At 40.3% G+C, this 24856-nt stretch overlaps 1 protein-coding gene across 10 annotated transcripts in view; it reads left to right on the forward strand.

The window, feature by feature from the left end:
- Positions 1–23959, forward strand: part of TAF1 (TATA-box binding protein associated factor 1) — an 80688-nt gene extending 56729 nt beyond the window's left edge. For 4 of the 10 annotated variants that reach the window (XM_086390020.1, XM_086390021.1, XM_086390022.1 and 1 more), the window contains exons 33-39: positions 3353–3420; positions 3969–4085; positions 7820–7945; positions 8725–8826; positions 9082–9238; positions 9793–9970; positions 13209–14849. In XM_086390020.1, the coding sequence (XP_086246146.1) occupies positions 3353–3420; positions 3969–4085; positions 7820–7945; positions 8725–8826; positions 9082–9238; positions 9793–9970; positions 13209–13428 (968 nt within the window). In that variant the 3' untranslated portion in view covers positions 13429–14849. Of the gene's footprint in view, positions 1–3352; positions 3421–3968; positions 4086–7819; positions 7946–8724; positions 8827–9081; positions 9239–9792; positions 9971–13208; positions 14850–22233 lie in introns of those variants that run through there. The other 6 variants (XM_086390024.1, XM_086390025.1, XM_086390026.1 and 3 more) reach the window with 4 other exon arrangements.
- The last annotated feature ends 897 nt before the right edge of the window (positions 23960–24856 follow it).

A 24856-nucleotide genomic window follows, 5' to 3' on the forward strand; every position in this document is an offset into this window, starting at 1 on the left:
AAAAGGTTACAATAAAAGGATACCAAAAAAAACACATTAAAAAAATACTTCAGTGTTACTTTTCATATATGTAGAGTTAAGTAGCTGAAACACTTGTAACTCCTGAGAGCATGGACTGTCAAAAACTGAGAACAGACACAGCTAGTAATCAAAACACATAGAGAATTGTATTTGCTATATAAATAAGTATATTTTTTATATTCTGGAGTATTATTAGTGGATATTTCTTTAGAGTTATGTGTTGCAAAGAAAATGGGGAATGAAGACACATCTTTTTAAAAATATTATTATTATTATTTTACTTTACAATATTGGTAAAATGGTTTAAGGGAGAAAACTTTGCAAATGTATAAAATTAATTTTCCCCTGCATTATAAATGAGAAGATTGAGATATTGAAAGGGTTGGTTTATGTTTCAGTTTCAGAACTGAAGAGCTGAATTCTTAATCTGTAGGCTGGAATTTTAGCGATGAGTCAGGTTCTTGTAGGTGTATGAGCCAGGATACTGCCATAAGCTGCTGATGTACTTGCTCAGTAAAGGAAGACTGTGACTTGTATGCAGCCTATTTTCTCTAGCATCATGCATTTCTAATCAGCATGAAACCTTATATGATAACTTTTGCCGTCTGTCTCCATCAGTACTTTGAGGACCAACCTCCTGGTGGCTTTAGGAGATTAGAACTCAGAAACTTCAGCTGTGGACGCCTATCTCTCAAAACTGTTCCTGACTGTGAGCCAGCTCTGGCTGTCTTTATGTCCTGAATATCTTTTAGTTGACTTAAGTTTTCCTTCTGGTTTGGCCCTGGCAGCTTGTGTGAGGACACAACTTTATTTTACATCTTTTATGAAGAATAGATGGACCTTTGCTTGTGAAAAATTTAATCTGAAATGAACTTATTTGTTTGTATAAAAAGTATAAAGTGTTAGTCGCTCAGTCATGTCCAGCTCTTTGCAACTCTGTGAACTGTAGCCCACCATGCACTTCTGTCCATGGGATTCTCCAGGCAAGAATACTGGAGTGGGTTGCCATTTCATTCTCCAGGGGATCTTCCCAATCCAGGGATCGAACCTGGGTCTTCCTCATTGCAAGCATATTCTTTACCAGCTGAGCCACCAGGGAAGAATAGCTTAATAACAATACTCAGAGTAGTTATGTAGTTATGGCACAAAAATGTCACATGGGGTATATTTTTTATACTTTACATCCTGATAAATAGTAGGTTTAATTCAAGGATCACCTCCTCTATGAAGCCTTTCCTAATTCTTCTTTCCCTCTTCCATCCCAGCATCGGTCACTTCCTCCTCTATGCCTCTACTAAACCCTCTTATGTATTTTTTCACTGCGTTGTATCACCTCATTTGTTTATAGTCTGTCTCACTGGGCTCCCTGGTAGCTCAGACAGTAAAGAATCTGTCTTCATTTCAGGAGACCTGGGTTTGATCCCTGGCTTGGGAAGATCTCCTGGAGAATTCCATTGATAGAGGAGCCTGGCAGGGTGACAGTCCATGGGGTTGCAAAGAGTTGGACACGACTGAGTGACTAACACATACACTGTGCTAAGACCATAAGCTTCTTGAGGATATCGTCTGTATCTTACTCATGTCTGTGTATTATGCCTGGCACCTAGAGGTACTCAAAAATATTTTACAAATGAGGAGGTGAATAATTAGTATATTAAAGAATATTATAAAGCACTTAACAACTCAGTTAAGTTGGGAATAACAACTCAGATGCTTTCAGGCTCCAGGCATAAACAAGCAGACCTGGTAGGAACTGTGTGAAACACATGCCTTATCTAAAAGGGGCAGATGCTACTCAGATCCAGCCCATTGGTGCTTCACGAGAATGCTGACCGTGTGTTGCCACCTTTTAATTTTTTGAGAGAAGCCAGACATTTGGGTTTTTATATGAAATCTCTTGATTGATAAATGTTGCCAACTAATTAAGCTCTTTTTAAGCTTTTAATTGAGGTGTAATTTACATACAGAAGTGTATGAGTACACAGCTCAATCCATTTTCACAGACTGAAGTGATTTTTAAATTGAAGTATAATTGACCTACAACAATATATTATATATATGTATATATATAGACACATATATATTACGCTGTATATAACATATATATAACTGTATATATATGTATATATATATATATAATATATACATACAGTTCCAGGTATATAATACAATAATTTGGTATTTCTTCACATCACAAACTGATCACCACCTGAACTGATTTTTTGTGAGCCAAATAAAACTGATTGACCTGCAAGCCACCAATTTACAACTTATAACAAAATCTATATGGGGAACTGTGTAGTTTGGTTAAGAATCACCCAATAGGTTAACTATCTTAAAGAGACACATCTGTCAAATGCAGTGTGTGGACCTTATTTGGATTATAATTCCCCCCCAAAAAAAATCAAATGTAAAAGAGCATTTATAAAACAATTGGGGAAATGTGAATGTTGACTGGCCATTTAATAATATTAAAGAATTATTGTTAGCTACCTTAGGTGTAATATGGTTTTTTTTTAATTAAAAAAAATTTTATTTATTTATTTGGCTGCACTGGGTCTTAGTTGTGGCATGCAGGCTCTTTGTTGCAGCACGTGGGTCTAGTTCCCCGACCAGGGATCAAACCCAGGCCCCATGCTTTGGGAACATGGAGTCTTAGCCGCTGGACCACCAGGGAAATCCTCAGTAGTTGTTTTTTTTAATAGTTGTTACTGTGTTTTATTTTTTAGAGCAGTTAGAGCAAAATTGAACAGAAGGTACAGAGTATTCCCATGAACCCTGTATCCCTACACATGCACAGCCTCCCCTGTTATCCACATCCCCCACTAGAGGGATACATTTGTTGCAACTGATGAATCTACATCATTAGCACCCAAAGTCCATAGTTTGCATTAGAGTTCACTCTGGGTATTGTACATTTTATGGGTTTGACATGTTTAATGACATGTTTAATGACATACCATTATACAGTCGTCCATGTTCATTTCTTTTAAAGAGTCCTTTAAGACACATAGTGAACAATTTATGGATGAAATGGTAGAATTTGCTTCAGAATAATTTGGGAAGAGTGTGAAAGTTGGTGTGTAAATGAAACAGGATTGACCATTTATTGATAATCGTTAAAGATGGGTAAGAGGTACATGGGAGTTCATTATGTTAGTGCCTCTGGTTTTGTATGTGTTTGAAATTTCCCCCCTCCAAAATTAGAGCAAGAGTCCAAGTTAAAGCTGAAGCATGATTTTTTGGACCTAGGACAAGAGGACACCACTGCTGATGACAGAAAGTGCATTTCTGGAGCTGAAGCAATGGCATTCTCTTTTTTCATTTATAGGGCCTGAAAGTCAGTATACTAAGACTGCTCAGGAGATTGTGAACGTCTGTTACCAGACACTGACTGAAGTAAGTGAAAAAGAGGACGTCCCTGTAGGATCTAACTTTTTGGAATCCTTTTGTTCCCTAGGGCTGAGGGAGGCCTTCTCTGCCTATCCTTTTTTAAAATGTAATATCCCACCCCAGCCTTCAACCCACAGTCTGTATTCTTCCCTTCTTTATTTTCTTACCCAGCACTAAATGTTTTTAATAAGCTGTATAATTATTTACTTTATTACCATATGTATCCTTGTATCCTGCCACGAGAATACAAGCTTCATGAAGACAGGGATTTTTTTCACAGGCTGACATCACTTTAGTAAGTTCATCAGAAAGTGGTTTTTATAAACTTATTTTTCTGTGCTCATCTTTTAGCTTTTTAAATTATATTTATCTTTAATTGACTGATGATTACTTTATAATATTGGTTTAATTTCTGCCATACATCAACATGAATTAGCCATAGATGTACATGGTCCCCTCCCTCTTGAACCTCCCTCCCACGAAGACAGGGATTTTTGTTTGCTTCTCAATGTCTAAAACACATGTTGAATGAATTCACTGCTTTTCTTCCTCAGTATGATGAGCATTTGACTCAACTTGAGAAGGATATTTGTACAGCTAAAGAAGCAGCTTTGGAGGAAGCAGAATTAGAAAGCTTGGACCCAATGACCCCAGGGCCTTACACACCTCAGGTAAGTCTGAGGACTAGAAACTTCCTCTTACAGTTTTCTTATTGATTTTGGAAATTGGGAGCATGTTAACAGATGTATTTACTGAGATACCCTTCTTCTCTGTCCTTCCTCTTCATATGCCTTTCGTGTGCTTTCTTGTCTTCTCAAAGGCTAAGGTGAGTGAGGGCCATGGGTCTTGGTAGCCTTGTTGGATCCAAAAGAGACAGGCGTGGGATGTATGAATGGGGTGGGGTCTTAGTCGTTTAGGCAGTATTTAGGAGTACCAGACTCCTGACTACCATGGCCAAAGGCATCCTCTTGAATCCCTGGAGTTCCTTTGTCCCCAGCATTGGGGTTCTGTATATGCTGTGCTAAGTCGCTTTAGTCGTGTCCAACTCTTTGCGAACCTTTGGACTGTAACCCGCCAGGCTCTTCTATCCATGGGATTCTCCAGGCAGGAATACTGGAGTGGGTGGCTATTTCCTCCTCCAGGGGATCTTTCTCACCCAGGTATCGAACCCGCATCTCTACATCTCCTGTGTTGCCAGGCGGTTCTTTACCACTAGCACCACCTGGGAAGCCCCATTAGGGTTCTGTGACATCCCAAGAGTATAGACATGGGCCACATTATTCCCTCTGAATTATCTTAGTGTAGCTCAGACGTCACCCATTTTCCTGGATTGACTTTCTCTCCCTGTAAATGAAGAAGGTAATGTTTATAATGTTCTTAAATTTCCATGTCAAAGACTAGAGAGCAAGATTAATAAGAAATTTTTAGTCTTTCTGATCTGACCCTTGAATATACTGAGAGTATTTCATCTATACTGTACTCTTAGAGGGCCAGCATATTTGAAGACTAGGACTTAACCAGACTATAACTGTTGGAGGCACTGTGGTAAAGTGGAAAATACATGAAGTTTGGTATAAAACAGTCCTGGCTTTGAGTCTTAGCTCTGCTGCTATCTAGCTTTGTGAACTTGGGAAGTTGACCCCTCTAATCCAGTTTCCATTTCTCTAAAATGTACTTTTCAGGATTGTTGTAAACATTAAATGAGGCCATTTGCCTAGCACACAGTAGACATTCAGTAAATGTTTATTTCCTTATGCGTATGAAAGTCATCTACAGGGTTCTCAGAGGTTCTTTCGAATTTAACCAAATATTCTAATACAAGTTTCTCCCAATTCCCACTGGAAAACTTTTTCATTCTGCTCAGGTTTCACTCTGAACTAATAAATGCAGCCTTTGTGATCTTTGTTGGATAATTGCTGTCTGTATCTCATTCATACAGTCTCCCTATCTATCTTTTACTCTCTCTTTTACCCTAAAACCTAGGTCACTGAGGGGCCAAATACAAAGAGCCCTAAGATACTTCCTCCAGGCCCAGAACAAGGAAAAGCTCTAGGAGTATGTGGGCAGATTGGGTCAAGGGGGCTTGGGTGAGTGATGTTCCCCAGGAAGGTCCTATTTGCTAATAGGCCCAACAGCTTCCACAGACCCTTTCTGGTAAGTTAAAGTTTAGCCATCATTCCTCAGGAGAGTCTAACTACTGAGCGGCACATGGTTTGCTCTGGTCTATGACAGCATCAGTCTAGCCCTGTGGTGAGTCCTTCCCCTCCCATACTGTCTCAAAAATAGCTGAGGAAAACCTGGCAACTGTGCTCCCTCCTGAGCAGTAACTGTTTGGTGCAGTTAGAGGATCTCCTGGTAAGAGTAGGGTGTAGGTATTGCCTCTTCATTATTCCAGTTCACTCTCTTATCATTGCCTTCACTCATATATACACATTTAGTAAGCCCAGTTCATTACCTCTGAACCTGAGGAAGATGCATGTGAGTGATTGTCCTTACTTAATATTACTCTCAAACCCAAATGCTATTAAATATTAAAATGTGTGTAAGTTTCCCTGGTGGCTCAGACGGTAAAGCGTCTGTCTGCAATGCGGGAGACCCGGGTTCAATCCCTGGGTTGGGAAGATCTCCTAGAGAAGGCAATGGCACCCTACTCCAGTACTCTTGCCTGGAGAATCCCACGGACAGAGGAGCCTGGTAGGCTACAGTCCACGGGGTCGCAAAGAGTCGGACACGACTGAGCGAGTGCTTTGCCTTTGCCTTTTTAATACAATTTTGTTGTGTAGAAATATGACAGTAATCATACTTTACTGCCACCTCTAAATGGGTGGTAATCAATGTATTTTCACTCAACTATTTCTACCCAGCTTATATTGCACTATACATTCAGCTTGACATGTTCTCTAAAATTGCTTGCTTTATATTTTTCCACATAGTGTTTCATTCCCTAATTTCCTCTTCTTTTGTTCCACAACTACTTTATCTGCACTTGTAATCCTTTTGAATTCAGTTTTTCCTTTCTCCAGAACCCTGTTCCCATTCAGCCTTGTTTGTTTGCTTTAAAAACAAAACCAAGAGCAAAGTAACACATATGTGGGTTCTTTGTTGATAAAAGTACATGTTCATTGTGACAAATTGGGAAACATACAGAATAAATAAATTACTTAAAAATCAAGTCCACCACTGAGAAAGAACCAAACCACTGTGAACATTTTGGTGTGTTTCTTCAAATCTGTAATGTGCGTGTGTGTGCATTTATAACGTGAAATTGGTCATTATTATTTTGTGTCTTGTTTTCACTTCACATTATATTATGAGCATTTTATTTCATTAAATGGTCTTTGAAGACATTTTTAATAACTGTGTGATATTTCTACCCTCAGCCAACTTTTTAGAGAGCCCTTTCCTAAATGAGCAGGCTTTGCTAGCCTGTTAATTTTTAGTCCCTCCTGCCCTCCTTTCCCAGGTGGTGCTAGTGGTTAAGAACCCACCTGTCAATGTAGGAGACACAAGAGACTCGGGTTCAGTCCCTGTATCAGGAAGATCCCCTGGAGGAGGGCATGGCAACCAACTCCAGTATTCTTGCCTGGAGAATCCCTAGGGACAGAGTAGGATCTCAAAGAGTCAGACACGACTGAAGCTACTTTGCACACCCTCCTTTCACTGAATAGTCCATTTGCTAAATCCCTCTTCACTTTAGGAGAAGGAAGAGGGAAGGGAGCTATAATTTTTTGACTGCCAGGCATGGGGTAAGGAGCATGTATACACATCTCTTAATTTTCCCAACAACCATGTGAGGTGGACATTACCATCCATGTTTTAAAGTTGAAACTAAGACTTAGAGACATTAAGTTATTTGTTTAAGTTACTCAGCTAGCAAATGGTGGAGCCAGGACTCAAACCTAGGGCAGTTTACTCCAAAGTCCGTGGTTTTTCACCATGCTATTTTGCCTCATATTATCCTCTAGTGAGCTCATAAGCTATTACCCCTTTCCATGTTCTGGTTGGAATTGACATTTCTTTATCCCATTTTAGATGTCTCTACACCAAAACAGTCAGAATAGCAGTGGTGTGGAGCCCTGGGCCTAAAAGCAATAAGACCACACTTAGAAGAAATTAGGTTATTGACCAGAGAGGCTATTAGGACATAGAATTGTCCCATAGCTTGGATGCTTTTCTGCTTCAGGCTTCTGATCACATACATCGGATGCCTCTTTGATAGAATGAGCAATATTTGTGAGAGCCCCCAAAACTTGCCCATAAAACTGTGTCAAAACTATGTTTTTTTTTTTCCTTAAATGGATTGTTGTGCATGACCTTTTCTTCAGTGAATGCACTAAAGGGGAGTTCTCTGAATTTTTTACTCCCTTTACTAAATAGAAGCTAAGTTGTATGATTTGTGCCACAGCCTCCTGATTTGTATGATACCAACACATCCCTCAGTATGTCTCGAGATGCTTCTGTATTTCAAGATGAGAGCAATATGTCTGTCCTGGATATTCCCACTGCCACTCCAGAAAAGCAGGTGACACAGGTAGGATAGTCTTTTTCTCTTAGTGAGATTGGTAGTATGCTTAGGGGTAGGGGATGGGTGAGTAATGGTGGTGATATATGACATGTGTCAAGGATGATGATCAGACCCCTTGGCCCTGGGAGTGAAAGCCTGGAAATGTGATTTCAAGGTGGGATGGTGGCAGGTCACGTGACTGGCTTGTCTTCTGTCATGATGGGCAGAGTCAGGCACAGCAGAACTTAAGACACAAGTGTGAAAAGTGTGTGAGGCATCAGAGTATCCTGACTGGAAAGACCAGCTGCATTCAGAGACATAGTTCAAAATAATTGCCCTGCTACCTTAACTGTACATGTGTTATCAAAGTTGTTTTTAAAATTAAGCTTTTTAAATTGGCCTTTTCTAGAGGTATCAGCAGATACTCCTGATCTGAAGCCAGAAATCTTATCAGCTGATCTCGGTCAAGGTTCCACTGGCGAGTGCAAAATCCAGGAGGGTTTTTCTGTCCCAAAGAGTCCAACACAAGCTAGGAAAAGCTTGTTTAGAAGGAAGTCTCCTTGTGATGCTATACTAATAACAGACCAAGGACCTTCCTATTCTTTGGGTTTAATTTTTACCCTACCTGTGATTTCCAAAGAATGAATGGGGGAAAATGCACATGCTTTGAGCTGTGTAACAGCCCCCACTAGCTGTGGGGTTGGCCGGGATATCAGGGAGGAGCATCTGTCCTGGGTGAGAGCCCCTGGTTAACTCCTCCTACCGGCATGTCCCTCAATGATGTACTATTTGTGTTCCTTACTCAGATGCACCAGGGCCGAGGTAGGCTGGGCGAGGAAGACTCTGATGTAGATATTGAAGGGTATGATGATGAGGAGGAGGATGGGAAACCTAAGACACCAGCCCCAGTGAGTATGCTTACAGAAAGCTTATGGTTTCATTATACCTTTATATGGTAGGTGCCCCAGAAGTACAGGATAGGCCAAGTCCCCAGGCAATACCATAGGGTCTCTATAGTGAGGCCCAGTATGACTTTAATCCTTGGAACCAGCTGACCAAATCTATCCACCAAAATTATATCTTGTAAGGCAGCAAGGGGGCGGCTGGTGGTGGCTTCTGGTCTCTTAGTTGGTCAGTTAATGGTCTCAACTGGTCTCCTTTAGGAAGGTGAAGATGCAGATGGTGATCTTGCAGATGAAGAGGAAGGAACTGTGCAACAGCCTCAAGCCAGTGTCCTGTATGAGGATTTGCTTATGTCTGAAGGAGAAGATGATGAGGAAGATGCTGGGAGTGATGAAGAAGGAGATAATCCTTTCTCTGGTACATAGCTCACCATAGCACACTCAGGGCTCAGAGGAAGCTCTGGGCCACATATGCTGTTACCAAAAGCTGTTCTTTTATTGAAGTCCCATTAATAGACCTCAAGGTGCTGAGCATTCACTCATAGGATGATTAAATTCATTGGTCTTAGAAGAGGTGAAAAAATACAGCATAGGTAGAAAAAGATGATAGTCAGAAAAGCAATGCCAAAGCAGCAAGTTTGATTTGAATACTTGGATAAAAATGAGAAAGATGTGTTATATGTGGCAAAAGGGAAAGAAAATTAAGAAAAAGAGATGTTTTGTGAATTAATTGCAGTGGTAGGGGAAGAATATAGAAGGAGATGATAGGGGAAAAAAACCAGATTGCACTGAAATGGTTTTTTAATTCATTTTCCAAACTATACATCTTGTCAATGTTGACCCTAGGCAGTCCTCTGAGGTGGAGAGTCCAGGCAAGATACCTGTGTAGATGCATGGGATTAACTAGTTCTGGAAGACTAAGCCAAAGATGTTAATTCTGTCAAGCTTATCTCAGGATTTCTCTTTTCATAGCTATCCAGCTGAGTGAAAGTGGAAGTGACTCGGATGTAGGATCTGGTGGGATAAGACCCAAACAGCCCCGCATGCTTCAAGAAAACACAAGGATGGGCATGGAAAATGAAGAAAGCATGATGTCCTATGAGGGAGACGGTGGGGAGGCTTCTCGTGGTTTGGAGGATAGCAATATCAGGTAATCGATAGCAACATGCTACGTACGGGGGCTGTGGCATCAGTGCTCAGCTATGATGTCAGAGGGCCCAGCATCATATTACTTTCATCCATCAAACGTTGCTTGAGCACCTACTAGGGCCAGGCACTATGCTAGGCCCTTGGGGATACACAAAGGAGCAAGACATATCCTGCCCTTGAGGAGCTCACAGTCTAGTGGAAGAGACTGATACAAAATCATTGCAATACAGTGTGAGAAGAGCTATATAGCATAAGTTTAGTACAAAGTGCCAAGTCACACTGAGGAGGAGGAAGTGTCTCACTCTGCTTGGAGTAATCAGGGAGTATCACAAATGAGGGGACATTTGAACTGGGCCTTACAGGATGAATAGAAGTCTACTAAGTATATAAGTGGCAGCAGGTGAGGAGATTCTTAGAGGTGAAACAGTATGTTCAAAGGCACAGAAATATAGCAAAGAAATTCCAGACCAAAGGGAAGTTGTTGGGAGTTGTGACTCTAGAAGCAGCAAGGGATTATGTTGTTAGAGGACCTTAACTGGCGTGCTAAAACATGTGGATTATGGTTAATGAGAATCATCACTTTAAGGAAAAGAAAGTAACATCAAGTTTATGTGCTAAATAACTCTAGGGCAATGATTGGGCTTCCCTGATAGCTCAGTTGGTAAAGAATTCACCTGCAATGCAGGAGACCCTGGTTCAATTCCTGGGTTCAGAAGATCCGCTGGAGAAGGGATAGGATACCCATTCCACTATTCTTGGGCTTCCCTTGTGGCTCAGTTGGTAAAGAATCCTCCTGCAGTGTGGGAGACCTGGGTTCGATCCCTGGGTTGGAACGATCCCCTGGAGAAGGAAAAGGCTAACCACTCCAGTATTCTGGCCTAGAGAATGCCATGGACTCCATGGGGTCACAAAGAGTCAGACATGACTGAGCAGCCTTCACTTTCACTTTCAGGGCAATAATAAGAAATTCAACTAGGATCTGTTAGGAGTGGAGGAAAGGGAAGGGACATATTTAAGAGCTGTTTAGAGGATAGATCATTTGGATTTAAGAGGTAAGGAGATTAGATACGTAATGAATGGGAATGTCACTGACATAAGAAAGAGGGAAAACAGGTATTAGATGGAGTGGGAAAGGAGGCAAAAAATGAATTTGTCTTTGGATATGTTAAGATACATATGATACATCTAAGCCAAAGGTATCCAGCAAGCCACCAGCAAGCCTGGTGGCTCAGACGGTAAAGAATCCACCTGCAATGAGGGAGACCCGGGGTTCAATCCCTGGGTTGGCAAGAGCCCCTGGAGGAGGGCATGGCAGCCCACTCCAGTATTCTTGCCTGGAGAATGGACAGAGGAGCCTGGCAGGCTACAGTTCATGGAGTCACAAAGAATCAGACGTGACTGAGCGACTAAGCACACATCAGGCAAGCAGTTAAGAGCCTTAATTCATCGAGCAAATATTTGTCACAAATACAAAAGCAACTAGGATGTTATCCCTTCCTTCAGGGAGTTCAGTTTAGTGGGAAGTCTAAAACAGGCAAACAGATGATGATCACAGTGTAACATGAAAAGTGCTGTGATAGGAAACCACAGGATTTTTCTGGGGCTTGGGTAGGAGTGGAGTAGGGGAGCTGGTTAGAGAAACTGAGCTGAATCAGAGTAGGAGTTAGCTAAATGAAGAAGAAAGGGAAAGGCATTCCAGAGACCAAGAAGAGCATATATGAACACACAGAGACATGAAACACTTCTCAAGAATACAAGTAGCTCAGTGTGGTTGGTGCTTTTCATCATGATTGGTGTAATAGAGACAGTTTAAAGAGGTAGGTAAGTAAGGACCAAATCATGAAGGGCCTGAGAATTTGGGGCAGACATTGAATGAGAGTAGTATGATCAGATCTGTATTTTAAAAGATTGCTCTGTACCCCAGAAGAAAGATGGGCAGAAGCCATGAATTAATTCACAGAAGAAATGCAAATGGCCAATAAATTATGAAAACTTAGCTTCCCTAAGAATCAAAGAAATGCAATAAAACAACCAAATGCAATTTTTTTCCTATCAGATGGGCAAAGATTAAAATGAATAATAATGCCCAGTGTTGGAAAAGACATGCGTAAAAGGACGTTCAGAAACCACTGGTTGGTAATAGAAATTGAAAAAATGGGGTAGGTGAGAGAGGTATAGCAATTTATCTTACAAATCAGAAGCTTAAAAAATGTATATTCTCTTTGGCCTCCCAATTCCATATCTAGGGAGTTATTCCATGGGAATAATAAAATAACCTTCATCAAGATGTTTGTACAAGGATGTTCATCACAGCATTGTTTCTAATAGTGGAATAATTGAAGACAGGTTAAATGTTCTAGTGAGAGACTGTGAAATAAATCATGTTACAGCCACACAGTGGAATACCACACAGCTGTTAAAATGATGCTATCGATGTATGTTTATTGACATGGAAAGATGTTCATTATAAACGTTAGTGAAAAAGCAGATTCCTGAAGAGTATATAGAGCATTCCAATTTTGTAAATTAAAAAAAAAATGTTTAAGCATCAAAGTAAACGGCATAGAAAAAAATTTGGAAGGTCATTTACCGAAAGATTATCTCTGGGTAGTAGAGTTATTGGTGATTTTTTTCTTTTTTTTCTGCTGTATATTCTAATTTTTTTAAACCAGTAAACGTGCATTACTTGTGTGATTTTTTTTAAGTAAAATTAAGAATAAACAAACAAACAAAAATAAAGAGCACTCTGGCAGAAATGTGAAGAAATTAATTGGGGAGAGCAAGACTGGAAGAAGACTGATGGCAGTGGTGCAGGCCAGAGATCTCGAAGAATGAAGCCAGAGCAGGCAGAGTAGGGCTGGAAAGATGGAGATAAAGGTGAGATATATTGAAGAGGTAGAATCTTTAGGACTGTTGACTAATTGGATATGTAGATGAGTGAGGCTATAAGTGGTCGACAAACCTACGAGGCTTATCAGAGCATTTATGGTCACGTAAGCTAGCAGTGTGTTGTTCAGGTGTAGGGGAGTTTCATTCAGATTCTTGCGTATATGAAGTTGGCAAGTTGATGTTTTAGAATAGGATCATTTTTCTCTCAGGTACCCGTAGAATAGTCCAGAGCCATCATTTTAGTGGCCAGGGGAGGTGAGATGGGCTGATCCCTTGGTGGCACTGAGAACGGGACTGGTCAGCTAGAGGATGGTGTCCGAGCTTGAGAGATGACATGTTTCTTTTCTCAGTTATGGGAGCTATGAGGAGCCTGATCCCAAGTCGAACACCCAAGACACAAGCTTCAGCAGCATCGGTGGGTATGAGGTATCAGAGGAGGAAGAAGATGAGGAGGAAGAGCAACGCTCTGGGCCGAGCGTACTAAGCCAGGTCCAGCTGTCAGAGGACGAGGAGGACAGTGAGGATTTCCACTCCATTGCTGGGGACAGTGACTTGGACTCTGATGAATGAGGCTTCCTTTCGGCCTCCTTGGTCCGCCTTCCCTGTTCTCCAGCCTAGGTGGCTCACCTTTCCCCCATTTGTTTATATTTATTTGTTACAGTGTCTGATCCTGAAAATACCAAATTAATTAATACTGTAGCTTTTTAAAAAATAATAAGTAAATGATAATAAATTAACTCTTCTGATTTTTCTGGGGCAGTGCCACCCTTTGATTTAAAACCAGGCAACCCCCTTTCCCCACCACTAACAAAAAGAGAGCACTCTCCTCCTTCTGCAGTACTCTCCTTAACTCTATTAATTGCTTTTGGTATCATTTTGTTCCTGGGGAAGGAAGAGAAATTATGAAATAGCTAATAACTTTATGTCCTCTTGATGTATTAGAAAATTTCCAAGCATGATATCACCTCAGTTTTCTAATTTGCAGGCTGTAACCATTGACAGCCCCCTGTTGGGACAGAGAATTGCGTTCTGGTGGACTCTGTGCCACACTAAAACCATAAACCTAATGGACAAACTGAACTGCCCATTATTTATTATTTATTTGATTATACAATGCCTTGTTCCTAAGTGGATTGGAGGCAAATAAATTATAAATCTTTGAAACAGCATATTTGTCAGAAATGATATGTCGCCATGTAAATGTGTTCTGTCCTTCCCCCACCCCCAGGGGAAATGGTAGGGAAATGGTAAGTTCTTTAGGGCAAAGACTGTGTCTTCTGTTTCTTTTCATGCTTAGGATATGGTTCTGTGCAGAATAGGTACTCAGTAAATGTTCCTAGAATCATAAAATCCTCAACAGATTTGTTATTAAGCATCTGCTCCATGATAAGCGTTCTATCAGCTCCTTGGGATGCAAAATTAAATAAGACACATTCCTTTTATTGAAAGATCTCACCATTAAGTTGGGGGAGGGGGAGGGAAATTCAAAACATGTTAATAAATCATTACAGTACTGTAAGATAAGTGCAATTAAGCTAGGTATAAAACATAGGAGAAAATAGAGGAGCAGTCATGTCTGAAAAAGTCAGGGAAGTCTTCTTAGACATACTTTTTAAGCTGACTGTTGAAGAATCAGTAGGAGCTTGCCAGATGGAAAAGTCTAGGCAGAGTGTCACATGAAATGAAAAGGCCAAACTCCAGAAATGGCAAATAGCAGAGTGTGTTCCTTGTTTGTTTGTTTGTACCTGCCTTGTTCCAGAAAGGATTTAAGGTGGTTTATGTTCCAGTCCCTCCATGCTGGAATGGCTCTAGGTGAGACTGAAAGATGGACAGGAGGCATATCATCAAGAGCTTTGAATTGATGCTAATGAATGTGAATTTTATATTAATTAGAAATGAAATGTGCTAGTGGAGTGATAAAATATGATTTGTGTTTTAGAAATTCTCAGTATATTGAATGAAGAAATAAATTGAAGAGTCATGTGTAACAAGTGTGATCCCATTTTTGTAAATGATAAAACCACATGTATATATTTATATGTGTTTACATATACTTGTATATGCAAAGGAAAAAGTCTGAAAGGATTTACACAAAATGATTGACAGTGATAACCTCTAGGCAATGAGATTGGAAGGGAAGGGGCTATATGTTTATTTGTATACTGGGTGGGGCACTGTGCTTTTATTTCTGTATTTGAATTTTTATAAGAACATATTATTTTTGTAATAAAAATTAAAAAAAAAATTCCAGTGGTAGTGTGGAGAATGGTTTGGAGGGTGGCAAATATAGTTGAACTAGGACTGTGGCATTAGGATAGGGAGGAAGGGGGTGAATTTGAGAGAGATTTAGGGGACAGATCAACAGGACTTGGTGACCAGTTGGCATTTGGGAGTGGAGAAGGAAAAATGGAAGATGACTTCCAGAATTTTGGTTTAGGAGATTGGATGGGTACATGGTATTCATTCATTCATTCAGCATTTATTGAGCCACCGGGCTTCCCAGGTGGCGCTAGTGATAAAGAGCCTGCCTGTCAATGCAGGAGACATAAGAAACCCACAGGTTTGGTCCCTGGATCAGGAAGATCCCCAGGAGGAGGACATGGCAATCCACTCCAGTATTCTTGCCTGGAGAATCCCATGGACAGAGGAGCTTGGCAGGCTACAGTCCATGGGGTTGCAAAGAGTCTGGCACAACTGAGCCACTGAGCACACACGAAGGTCACAGAGAGCTCTGTAGGCAAAAGAATCTGGACTTAATCCTAAAGGCAGTAAGAATCTATTGAAGGATTTGGATAATTTTAGCAGCAGTTTGGGCTATGGACTATAGAATAGGACTGGATATGGTTGTGAGTCATTTAAGCAAAGTACGAGTCAGTTGTTCTTATGCAAGAACAGGCAAAGATTTGAGAGAATTGAGGGGAGGTAAAATCTACAGGTGATTAAATGTGAGGGATATTTCAGTTAATTAGTGAAGAAACATTGATTGAGCCTAGTGAGTACCAGGCATTATTGTTGGTGCTCTGAATATAGCAGTGAATAAAACATACCCCCTTCCCTCATAGAGTTCAGGATCTAGTGGGAGAGGAAGACAGATAAGTGAATGAGAGTGAGAGAAGTACTCTGAAGACAAAGTGATATGAGAGGGTTTGGGGTGAGGGTTCTAATTTAATGGTCAAGGAAGACCTTGCTGAGTAGCTGTCATTGGTGTGTAAATAAGCATGTGTTGCTGTGATAAAATATTTTTTAAAAGTCTGAAAAAGGAAGCAATGAAAGAACCAAGAAAGTTACTTTGAAAGACTGGCCAGAAGTATGAGGAAACCAGGATACACTGTTTTTGTTGTTGTTCAGTTGCTAAGGTGTGTCCAGCTCTTTGTGACCTAATGGACTGCAGCACACCAGGCTTCCCTGTCCTTCGCTATCTCCCAGAGTTTGCTCAAACTCATGTCCATTGAGTCAGTAATGTCATCCAACCATCTCATCCTCTGTCTCCCCCTTACTTGCAGAAAGGTCAATCAAATAAAGACTGAAATTTGTCATTTGAACTTGGCAGTTGGTGAGCCTTGTGAAAATAGTTTCCTTGTAATGGTGGGTACAAAAACCAGATGGCAGGTGGGTTGAAGAACTCAATGTGAAGAAGTAGAAACAGAGCTTGGTTTGATTAAATAATTGTTGTCATTCACTTTGCCAGCTTCTGTACAGAGAGCTCTTACCTGATTTCATTTGATCCTGAACCATCTGAGATAGGTGTTACTATTCCTGTTTTACTAATGGGGAAACTGGACTGGAGAAGGGTCACCTTTAAGACCAGAAAGATGAGTATTGGATAGAGAAGCAGCTAAGAAGGAAACCATACCTCTGGGCATTTGTAGACCCTGGTAAGAAGTTTTGTCTATATCCTGAAAGTAGTGGGAAATTTTTCAGTGGGACTAGAATTGAGCTTGAAAAGGTGACCTCAGGATTGTGTTTCCAAAACATGAGCTCCATATCAGTGTAAAAATAGCCAATCTTTTCCTATTGGTAGTTTAGTTAAGCTTCTTTGGCAACTCCAGGGTTTTAGGAATTATGTTGCAAATATTTGCTGAATATAATAATCTAATATTCCCCCCTGACTTTGAAGATAAATCACTGATGTGCTTCAGGAACACTGATTCCTAGGCCCCAGTTCAACCTTCTTGAGTCACAATGCCTAGGGAAGATTGGTGGTCTGTATATTTTACAGATACCCCAAGTGATTCTTTTCTTTCCAAGTGATTTTTCCCCCACACCACGTGGCTTGAGAGATCTTAGTTCCCTGTCATTGAGTCGCTAAGTCATGTACGACTTTTTGTGACCCCAGGGACTGTAGCATGCCAGGGTTCTCTGTCTTTCACTATCTCCCAGTTTGCTCAAACTCATGTCCATTATGTTGGAGATGCCATCCAACCATCTCATACTCTCTGTCGCCCCCTTCTCCTGCCTTCAATCTTTCCTAGTATCAGGGTCTTTTCCATAAGTCAGCTCTTTGCATCAGGTGGCCAAAGTATTGGAGCTTCAGCTTCAGCATCAGTCCTTCCAGTGAATATTCAGGACTGATTTCCTTTAGGACTGACTGATTTGATCTCCTTGCAATCCAAGGGACAAACTCTCAAGAGTCTTCTCCAACACCACAGTTTAAAAGCATCAGTTCTTCAGTGCTCAGCTTTCTTTATGGTCCAACTCTCCCATCCATACATGACAGCTGGAGAAACCATACCTTTGACTAGATGGACCTTTGTCAGCAAAGTGAAGTCTCTGCTTTTTAATACGTTGCTAGGTTTGTCATAGCTTTTCTTCTGGGGAGCAAGTGTCTTTCAATTTTGTGACTTGGATCCCAAGAAAACAAAATCTGCCACTGTTTCCACTTTATCCCCATCTATTTGCCATGAACTGATGGGACCAGATGCCATGTTCTTAGTTTTCTGAATGTTCAGTTTTAAGCCAGCTTTTTCACTTTCCTCTTTTACCTTCAACAAGAGGCTCTTTAGTTCTTCTTTACTTTCTGCCATTAGAGTGATGTCGTCTGTATATCTGAGGTTGTTGATATTTCTCCCGGCAGTCTTCATTCCATCTAGTGATTCATCCAGCCCAGCATTTCGCATGATGAACTCTGCATATAAGTTAAATAAGCAGCAACATTCCCAAATTAATGCTATCCTCTGTATCAGCTGTTTTTAAAACAAGTGTTACATCAATGGAAATAGGGGTTGCTTATTGTAAATTTAAATTCCTGGGCTTGAAATGTGCATTTTTAATATGCATACCTATAATTCTGATGCACATAGTCCTTGTAACAGTATTCACAATGATCCTTTGGTAAACATAAGCGCTTTAGAAAAAATAGAGAATTGCAAATTTTTAATTATCAGGATATTGGAGAAGTGAATGGCAAACCACTTCAGTATTCTTGCCTTGAGAACCCCATGAACAGTATGAAAAGGCAAAAAGATAGGATACTGAGAGATGAACTCCCCAGGTCGGTAGGTACCCAGTATGCTACTGGAGATCAGTGGAGAAATAACTTCAGAAAGAATGAATGGACGGAGCCAAAGCAAAAACAACACCAAGTTGTGGATGTGACTGGTGATGGAAGCAAGGTCCGATGCTGTAAAGAGCAATATTGCATAGGAACCTGGAATGTCAGGTCCACGAATCAAGGCAAATTGGAAGTGGTCAAACAGGAGATGGCAAGAGTAAAAGTCGACATTTTAGGAATCAGCAAACTAAAATGGACTAGAATGGGTGAATTTAACTCAGATTACCATTATGTCTACTACTGTGGGCAAGAAACCCTTAGAAGAAATGGAGTAGCCTTCATAGTCAACAAGAGAGTCGGAAATGCAGTACTTAGATGTAGTCTCAAAAACAACAAAATGATCTCTTTGTTTCCAAGGCAAACCATTCAATATCATGATAATCCAAGTTTATTCCCTGACCAGTACTGCTGAAGAAGCTGAAGTTGAACGGTTCTATGAAGACCTTCAAGACCTTTTAGAATTAATACCCAAAAACGATGTTCTTTACATTATAGGGAACTGGAATGCAAAAGTAGGAAGTTAAGAAACACCTGGAGTAACAGGCAAATTTGGCCTTAGAGTACAGAATGAAGCAGAGCAAAGGCTAATAGAGTTTTGCCAAGAGAACGCACTGGTCACAGCAAACACCCTCTTCCAGCAACACAAGAGAAGACCCTACACATGGACATTACCATATGGTCAATACCGAAATCAGACTGATTATATTCTTTGCAGCCAAAGATGGAGAAACTATACAGTCAGCAAAAACAAGACCAGGAGCTGACTATGGCTCAGATCACGAATTCCTTATTGCCAAATTCGGACTTAAATTGAAGAAAGTAGGGAAATAGACCATTCAGGTATGACCTAAATCAAATCCCTTACAATTACAGAGTGGAAGTGACAAATAGATTTAAGGGGCTAGATGTGATAGACAGTGCCTGATGAAATATGGATGGAGGTTTGTGACATTGTAGAGGAGACAGGGATCAAGACCATCCCCAAGAAAAAGAAATGCGAAAAAGCAAAATGGCTGTCTGAGGAGGCCTTAGAAATATCTGTGAAAAGAAGAGAAGCAAAAAGCAAAGGAGAAAAGGAAAGATATACCCATTTGAATGCAGAGTTCCAAGAACTCTTGGAGAGATAAGAAAGCCTTCCTCAGTGATCAGTGCAAGAAATAGAGGAAAACAATAGAATGGGAAAGAATAGAGATCACTTCAAGAAAATTGGAGATACCAAGGGAATATTTCATGCAAAGATGGGCACAATAAAGGAAAGAAATGATATGAACCTAACAGAAGTAGAAGATATTAAGAAGAGGTGGCCAGAATACACAGAACTATACAAAAAAGATCTTCATGACCCAGATGATCACAATGGTGTGATCACTTACCTAGAGCCAGACATCCTGGAATGTAAAGTCAAGTGGGCCCTTAGGAAGCGTGTCTATGAACAAAGCTAGTGGAGGTAATGGAATTCCAGTTGAGCTATTTCAAATCTTAAAAGATGATGCTGTGAAAGTGCTGCACTCAATATGCCAGCAAATTTGGAAAACTCAGCAGTGGCCACAGGACTGGAAAAGGTCAGTTTTCATTCCAATCCCAAAGAAAGGCAATGCCAAAGAATACTCAAACTTCCACACAATTGCACTCATCTCACACACCAGTAAAGTAATGCTGAAAATTCTCCAAGCCAGGCTTCAACAATACGTGAACCATGAACTTCCTGATATTCAAGCTGGATTTAGAAAAGGCAGAGGAACCAGAGATCAAATTGCCAATATCCATTGGATCATCGAAAAAGCATAAGAATTCCAGAAAAACATCTATTTCTGCTTTATGGACTATGCCAAAGCCTTTGACTGTGTGGATCACAATAAACCGTGGAAAATTCTGAAAGAGATGGGAATACCAGACCACCTGACCTGCCTCTTGAGAAACCTATATGCAGGTCAGGAAGCAAGAGTTAGAACTGGACATGGAACAACAGACTGGTTCCAAATAGGAAAAGGAGTACATCGAGGCTGTATATTGTCACCCTGCTTATTTAACTTATATGCAGAGTCCATCATGAGAAACACTGGGCTGGATGAGGTACAAGCTGGAATCAAGATTGCCAGGAGAAATATCAATAACCTCAGATATGCAGATGACACCACCCTTATAGCAGAAAGTGAAGAAGAACTAAAGAGCCTCCTGATGAAAGTGAAAGAAGAGAGTGAAAAAGTTGGCTTAAAACTCAACATTCAGAAAACTAAGATCATGGCATCCAGCCCCATCACTTCATGGCAAATAGATGGGGAAAAAATGGAAACAGTGACAGACTTTATTTTGGGGGCCTTCAAAATCACTGCAGATGGTAACTGCAGCCATGAAATTAAAAGACGCTTGCTCCCTGGATGAAAAGTTACGACCAACCTAGATAGCATATTAAAAAACAGAGACAAAAAAAAAAAAGGCAGAGACATTACTTTGCCAGCAAAGGTGCATCCAGTCAAGGCTGTGGTTTTTCCAGTAGTCATGTATGCATGTGAGAGTTGGACTATAAAGAAAGCTGAGTACCGAAGAATTGATGGTTTTAAACTGTGGTATTGGAGAAGACTCTTGAGAATCCCTTGGACTGCGAGGAGATCCAACCAGTCCATCCTAAAGGAAATCAGTCCTGAATATTCATTGGAAGGACTGATGTTGAAGCTGAAACTCCAATACTTTGGCCACCCGATGCGAAGAGCTGACTAATTTAAAAAGACCCTGATGCTGGGAAAGATTGAAGGCAGGAGGAGAAGGGGACGACAGAGGATGAGATGGTTCAATGGCATCACCGACATGATGGACATGAGTTTGAGTAGGCTGCGAGAGTTGGTGATGGACAGGGAGGCCTGTTGTGCCGTAGTCCATAGGGTTGCAAAGAGTTGGACATGACTGAATGACTGAACTGAACTAAACTGAACTAAACTGAATTATCAGGTACATAGTATTACAAATTTGCTTTTTGGTTCATAATAACTTAATAGTCAAGGTTTTTTAAAAATAGTAAATTACCCTTAATGGTATGCATTCAATCTATCATTTATAAACGTCATGCATAAAGTGACAGTTTATATTACATATAAACTATAAATTCTGCAAGTTGGTTTAAATAGATGTGAGACTTTCAAAATCATTTCTTTAAAATTTTGCCTGTATAGGTTTGGATTTTCCACATTTGGGGATCTCGAAGTACTGTATTTTTCCATCAACTCTATATTACAGCTTTTAAATATCCATTCATCCTGATTTATAGAACAGAAATGTACGATTATATCCTGTCCTTGTGACTCTGTCACTTACATAGTACAAATAAGACCTTGTATCAACCAAACTTTTGACTCAGTTATCTTTAAAAGTGGTCAAATAACAGAATAAGCAGAATTAAATCACATTTTAGTAGGCAGAGGGTATGTCATATTAATGATTGCAAAACTACTCACTTTTTGCATGCTTCCTTCTTTTGAAATCAAGAATACTTTAAAGGGAGGAAATGGTTATGTGGGAAACCTGGGAGCAAATAAATGCTCAAAACTGGAGAAATAGTTAAATACTTAGAAAGGAAAAAGAATTTGTCAATGAGAAGTGAAGATTGGTTGGGTGCCAGATACATTTTGCTTCAGTTTTGACAACTGTATCTGGAGAAAGTATATTAGAAACTTTATTTTAGACAACTCACTTCCTAAATTTCTTTATGCCAAATTATGACAGTCTGCCTATCTTTGAAAATAACATCAGTTTAGTGCTGGGCACATATGACCCTGAAGACAAGAGTTTAAACCAGTCTTTTTGTTTCTTTGTTTCTTCCTCAAATATAGTGGGAGTTAAGATAAGCTTTTATTTGGAAAACTCAGCAGTGGCCACAGGACTGGAAAAGGTCAGTTTTCATTCCAATCCCAAAGAAAGGCAATGCCAAAGAATGCTCAAACTTCCACACAATTGCACTCATCTCACACACCAGTAAAGTAATGCTGAAAATTCTCCAAGCCAGGCTTCAACAATATGTGAACCATGAACTTCCTGATGTTCAAGCTGGATTTAGAAAAGGCAGAGGAACCAGAGATCAAATTGCCAACATCCATTGGATCATCGCAAAAGCATGAGAATTCCAGAAAAACATCTATTTCTGCTTTATGGACTATGCCAAAGCCTTTGACTGTGTGGATCACAATAAACTGTGGAAAATTCTGAAAGAGCTGGGAATACCAGACCACCTGACCTGCCTCTTAAGAAACCTATATGCAGGTCAGGAAGCAAGTTAGAACTGGACATGGAACAACAGACTGGTTCCAAATAGGAAAAGGAGTACATCAAGGCTGTATATTGTCGCCCTGCTTATTTAACTTATATGCAGAGTCCATCATGAGAAACACTGGGCTGGATGAGGTACAAGCTGGAATCAAGATTGCCAGGAGAAATATCAATAACCTCAGATATGCAGATGACACCACCCTTATGGCAGAAAGTGAAGAGGAACTAAAAAGCCTGTTGATGAAAGTGAAAGTGGAGAGTGAAAAAGTTGGCTTAAAGCTCAACATTCAGAAAACGAAGATCATGGCATCTGGTCCCATCACTTCATGGGAAATAGATGGGGAAACAGTGGAAACAGTGTCAGACTTTATTTTGGGGGGCTCCAAAATCACTGCAAATGGTGATTGCAGCCATGAAATTAAAAGACACTTACTCCTTGGAAGGAAAGTTACGACCAACCTAGAAAGCATATTGAAAAGCAGAGATATTACTTTGCCAACAAAGGTCCGTCTAGTCAAGGCTGTGGTTTTTCCAGTGGTCATGTATGGATGTGAGAGTTGGACTGTGAAGAAAGCTGAACACCGAAGAATTGATGCTTTTGAACTGTGGTGTTGGAGAAGACTCTTGAGAGTCCCTTGGACTGCAAGGAGACCCACCAGTCCATCCTAAAGGAGATCAGTCTTGGGTGTTCATTGGAAGGACTAATGCTGAAGCTGAAACTCCAGTACTTTGGCCACCTCATGCGAAGAGTTGACTCATTGGAAAAGACCCTGATGCTGGGGGGGATTGGGGGCAGGAGGAGAAGGGGACAACAGAGGATGAGATGGCTGGATGGCATCACCGACTTGATGGACATGAGTTTGAGTGAACTCCGGGAGTTCGTGATGGACAGGGAGGCCTGGCGTGCTCTGATTCGTGGGGTCGCAGAGAGTCGGACACGACTGAGCAACTGAACTGAACTAAGATAAACTTTTATTAGTAAACAAAGGTTCTAGATTTTGGGAGGGGTGTGTGAGGTAACTCCTAGGTATGTAGTGGTGAAGCTCACCAGTCTAGAAGGAGAATTTTTTTTTAAAGCCTCCCAGGTGGGCTTCCCTGGTTGCTCAGTGGTAAAGAATCTGCCTGCCAATGCAGGAGACATGGGTTTGATCCTGGGTCAGGAATATCTCCTGGAGAAGGAAATGGCAACCCACTCCAGTATTCTTGCCTGGAAAATCCCGTGGACAGAGGAGCCTGGCAGGCTACAGTCCATGGGATCACAAAGAGTTGGACATCACTTAATCAAAAAAACAAGTGATAGGGAGACTTGTTCCAACCCCCTGCCCCATCCTTCTCTAATCCCTGATTTAGATAATTTGATAAAGCTTTCCCAATATTACTGATACATTACAAAAATTCCTAGGCCTCAATATGTAAACTTAAAACTACAATTATGTAAAGTTTAAAAATAAAAAATTAAAAAAAAAAAACTAATTGATTTCTTATCAGTAAGGAATTTTCAGCCTTTTTCCGTTGTTCTCTATCAAACAATGGTTAAAACAATGGATCTTACCCAGTTTTTGGAGTATGGACAATTTTGAAAATAGGGTAAAAACTGAATTTTCCCTCCACAAAAAATATGACTACGCATAAAGTTTTTTTATTTAAAGAATTTTTAAAGTTTTATATTGGAATATGTTAACAGTGTTGTGTTAGTTTCAGGTGTGCAACATAGTGATCCAGTTATACATATATATGTATCCTTTTTCAAATTCTTTTCCCATTTAGGTTATTACAGAATATTGAGCAGAGTTCACTGCGCTGTACTATAGGTTCTTGTCAGTTATTTTAAATATAGCAGTGTGTGCGTAAGTTTTGTGTATAATATCAGGTGCTTCTTAGACTCCTGGTTAAGAAACTAAAAAGAGGTGTAGTCTGAGATTTCATGTAATTTACTCTCCAAAAGTATCTAAGTTGCAAATCATGAGCTAGTTATAGGCTGGATAGCCAATTTACAATAGAAAAATTGGGGCAATGCATTTTCATTCTCTTAAGGGAAATTTACGTGTCATTTCACTTCCTGCAACTTTCTAATTGCCAGCTGTAACTCCAGATTCCAGTAGAATTTCTTTGTGGACTACAAGGAAGAAAAAAAAATTCAACAAAATCCCACATTTCAGATCCAAGTGTCTTAGAAATAGTGTTTGTAGT

Source organism: Bos grunniens, chromosome X (genome assembly GCF_055505025.1).
Source record: "Bos grunniens cultivar Pamir isolate PY7600 chromosome X, Bosgru_T2T1.0, whole genome shotgun sequence".
NCBI lineage: Eukaryota > Metazoa > Chordata > Mammalia > Artiodactyla > Bovidae > Bos > Bos grunniens.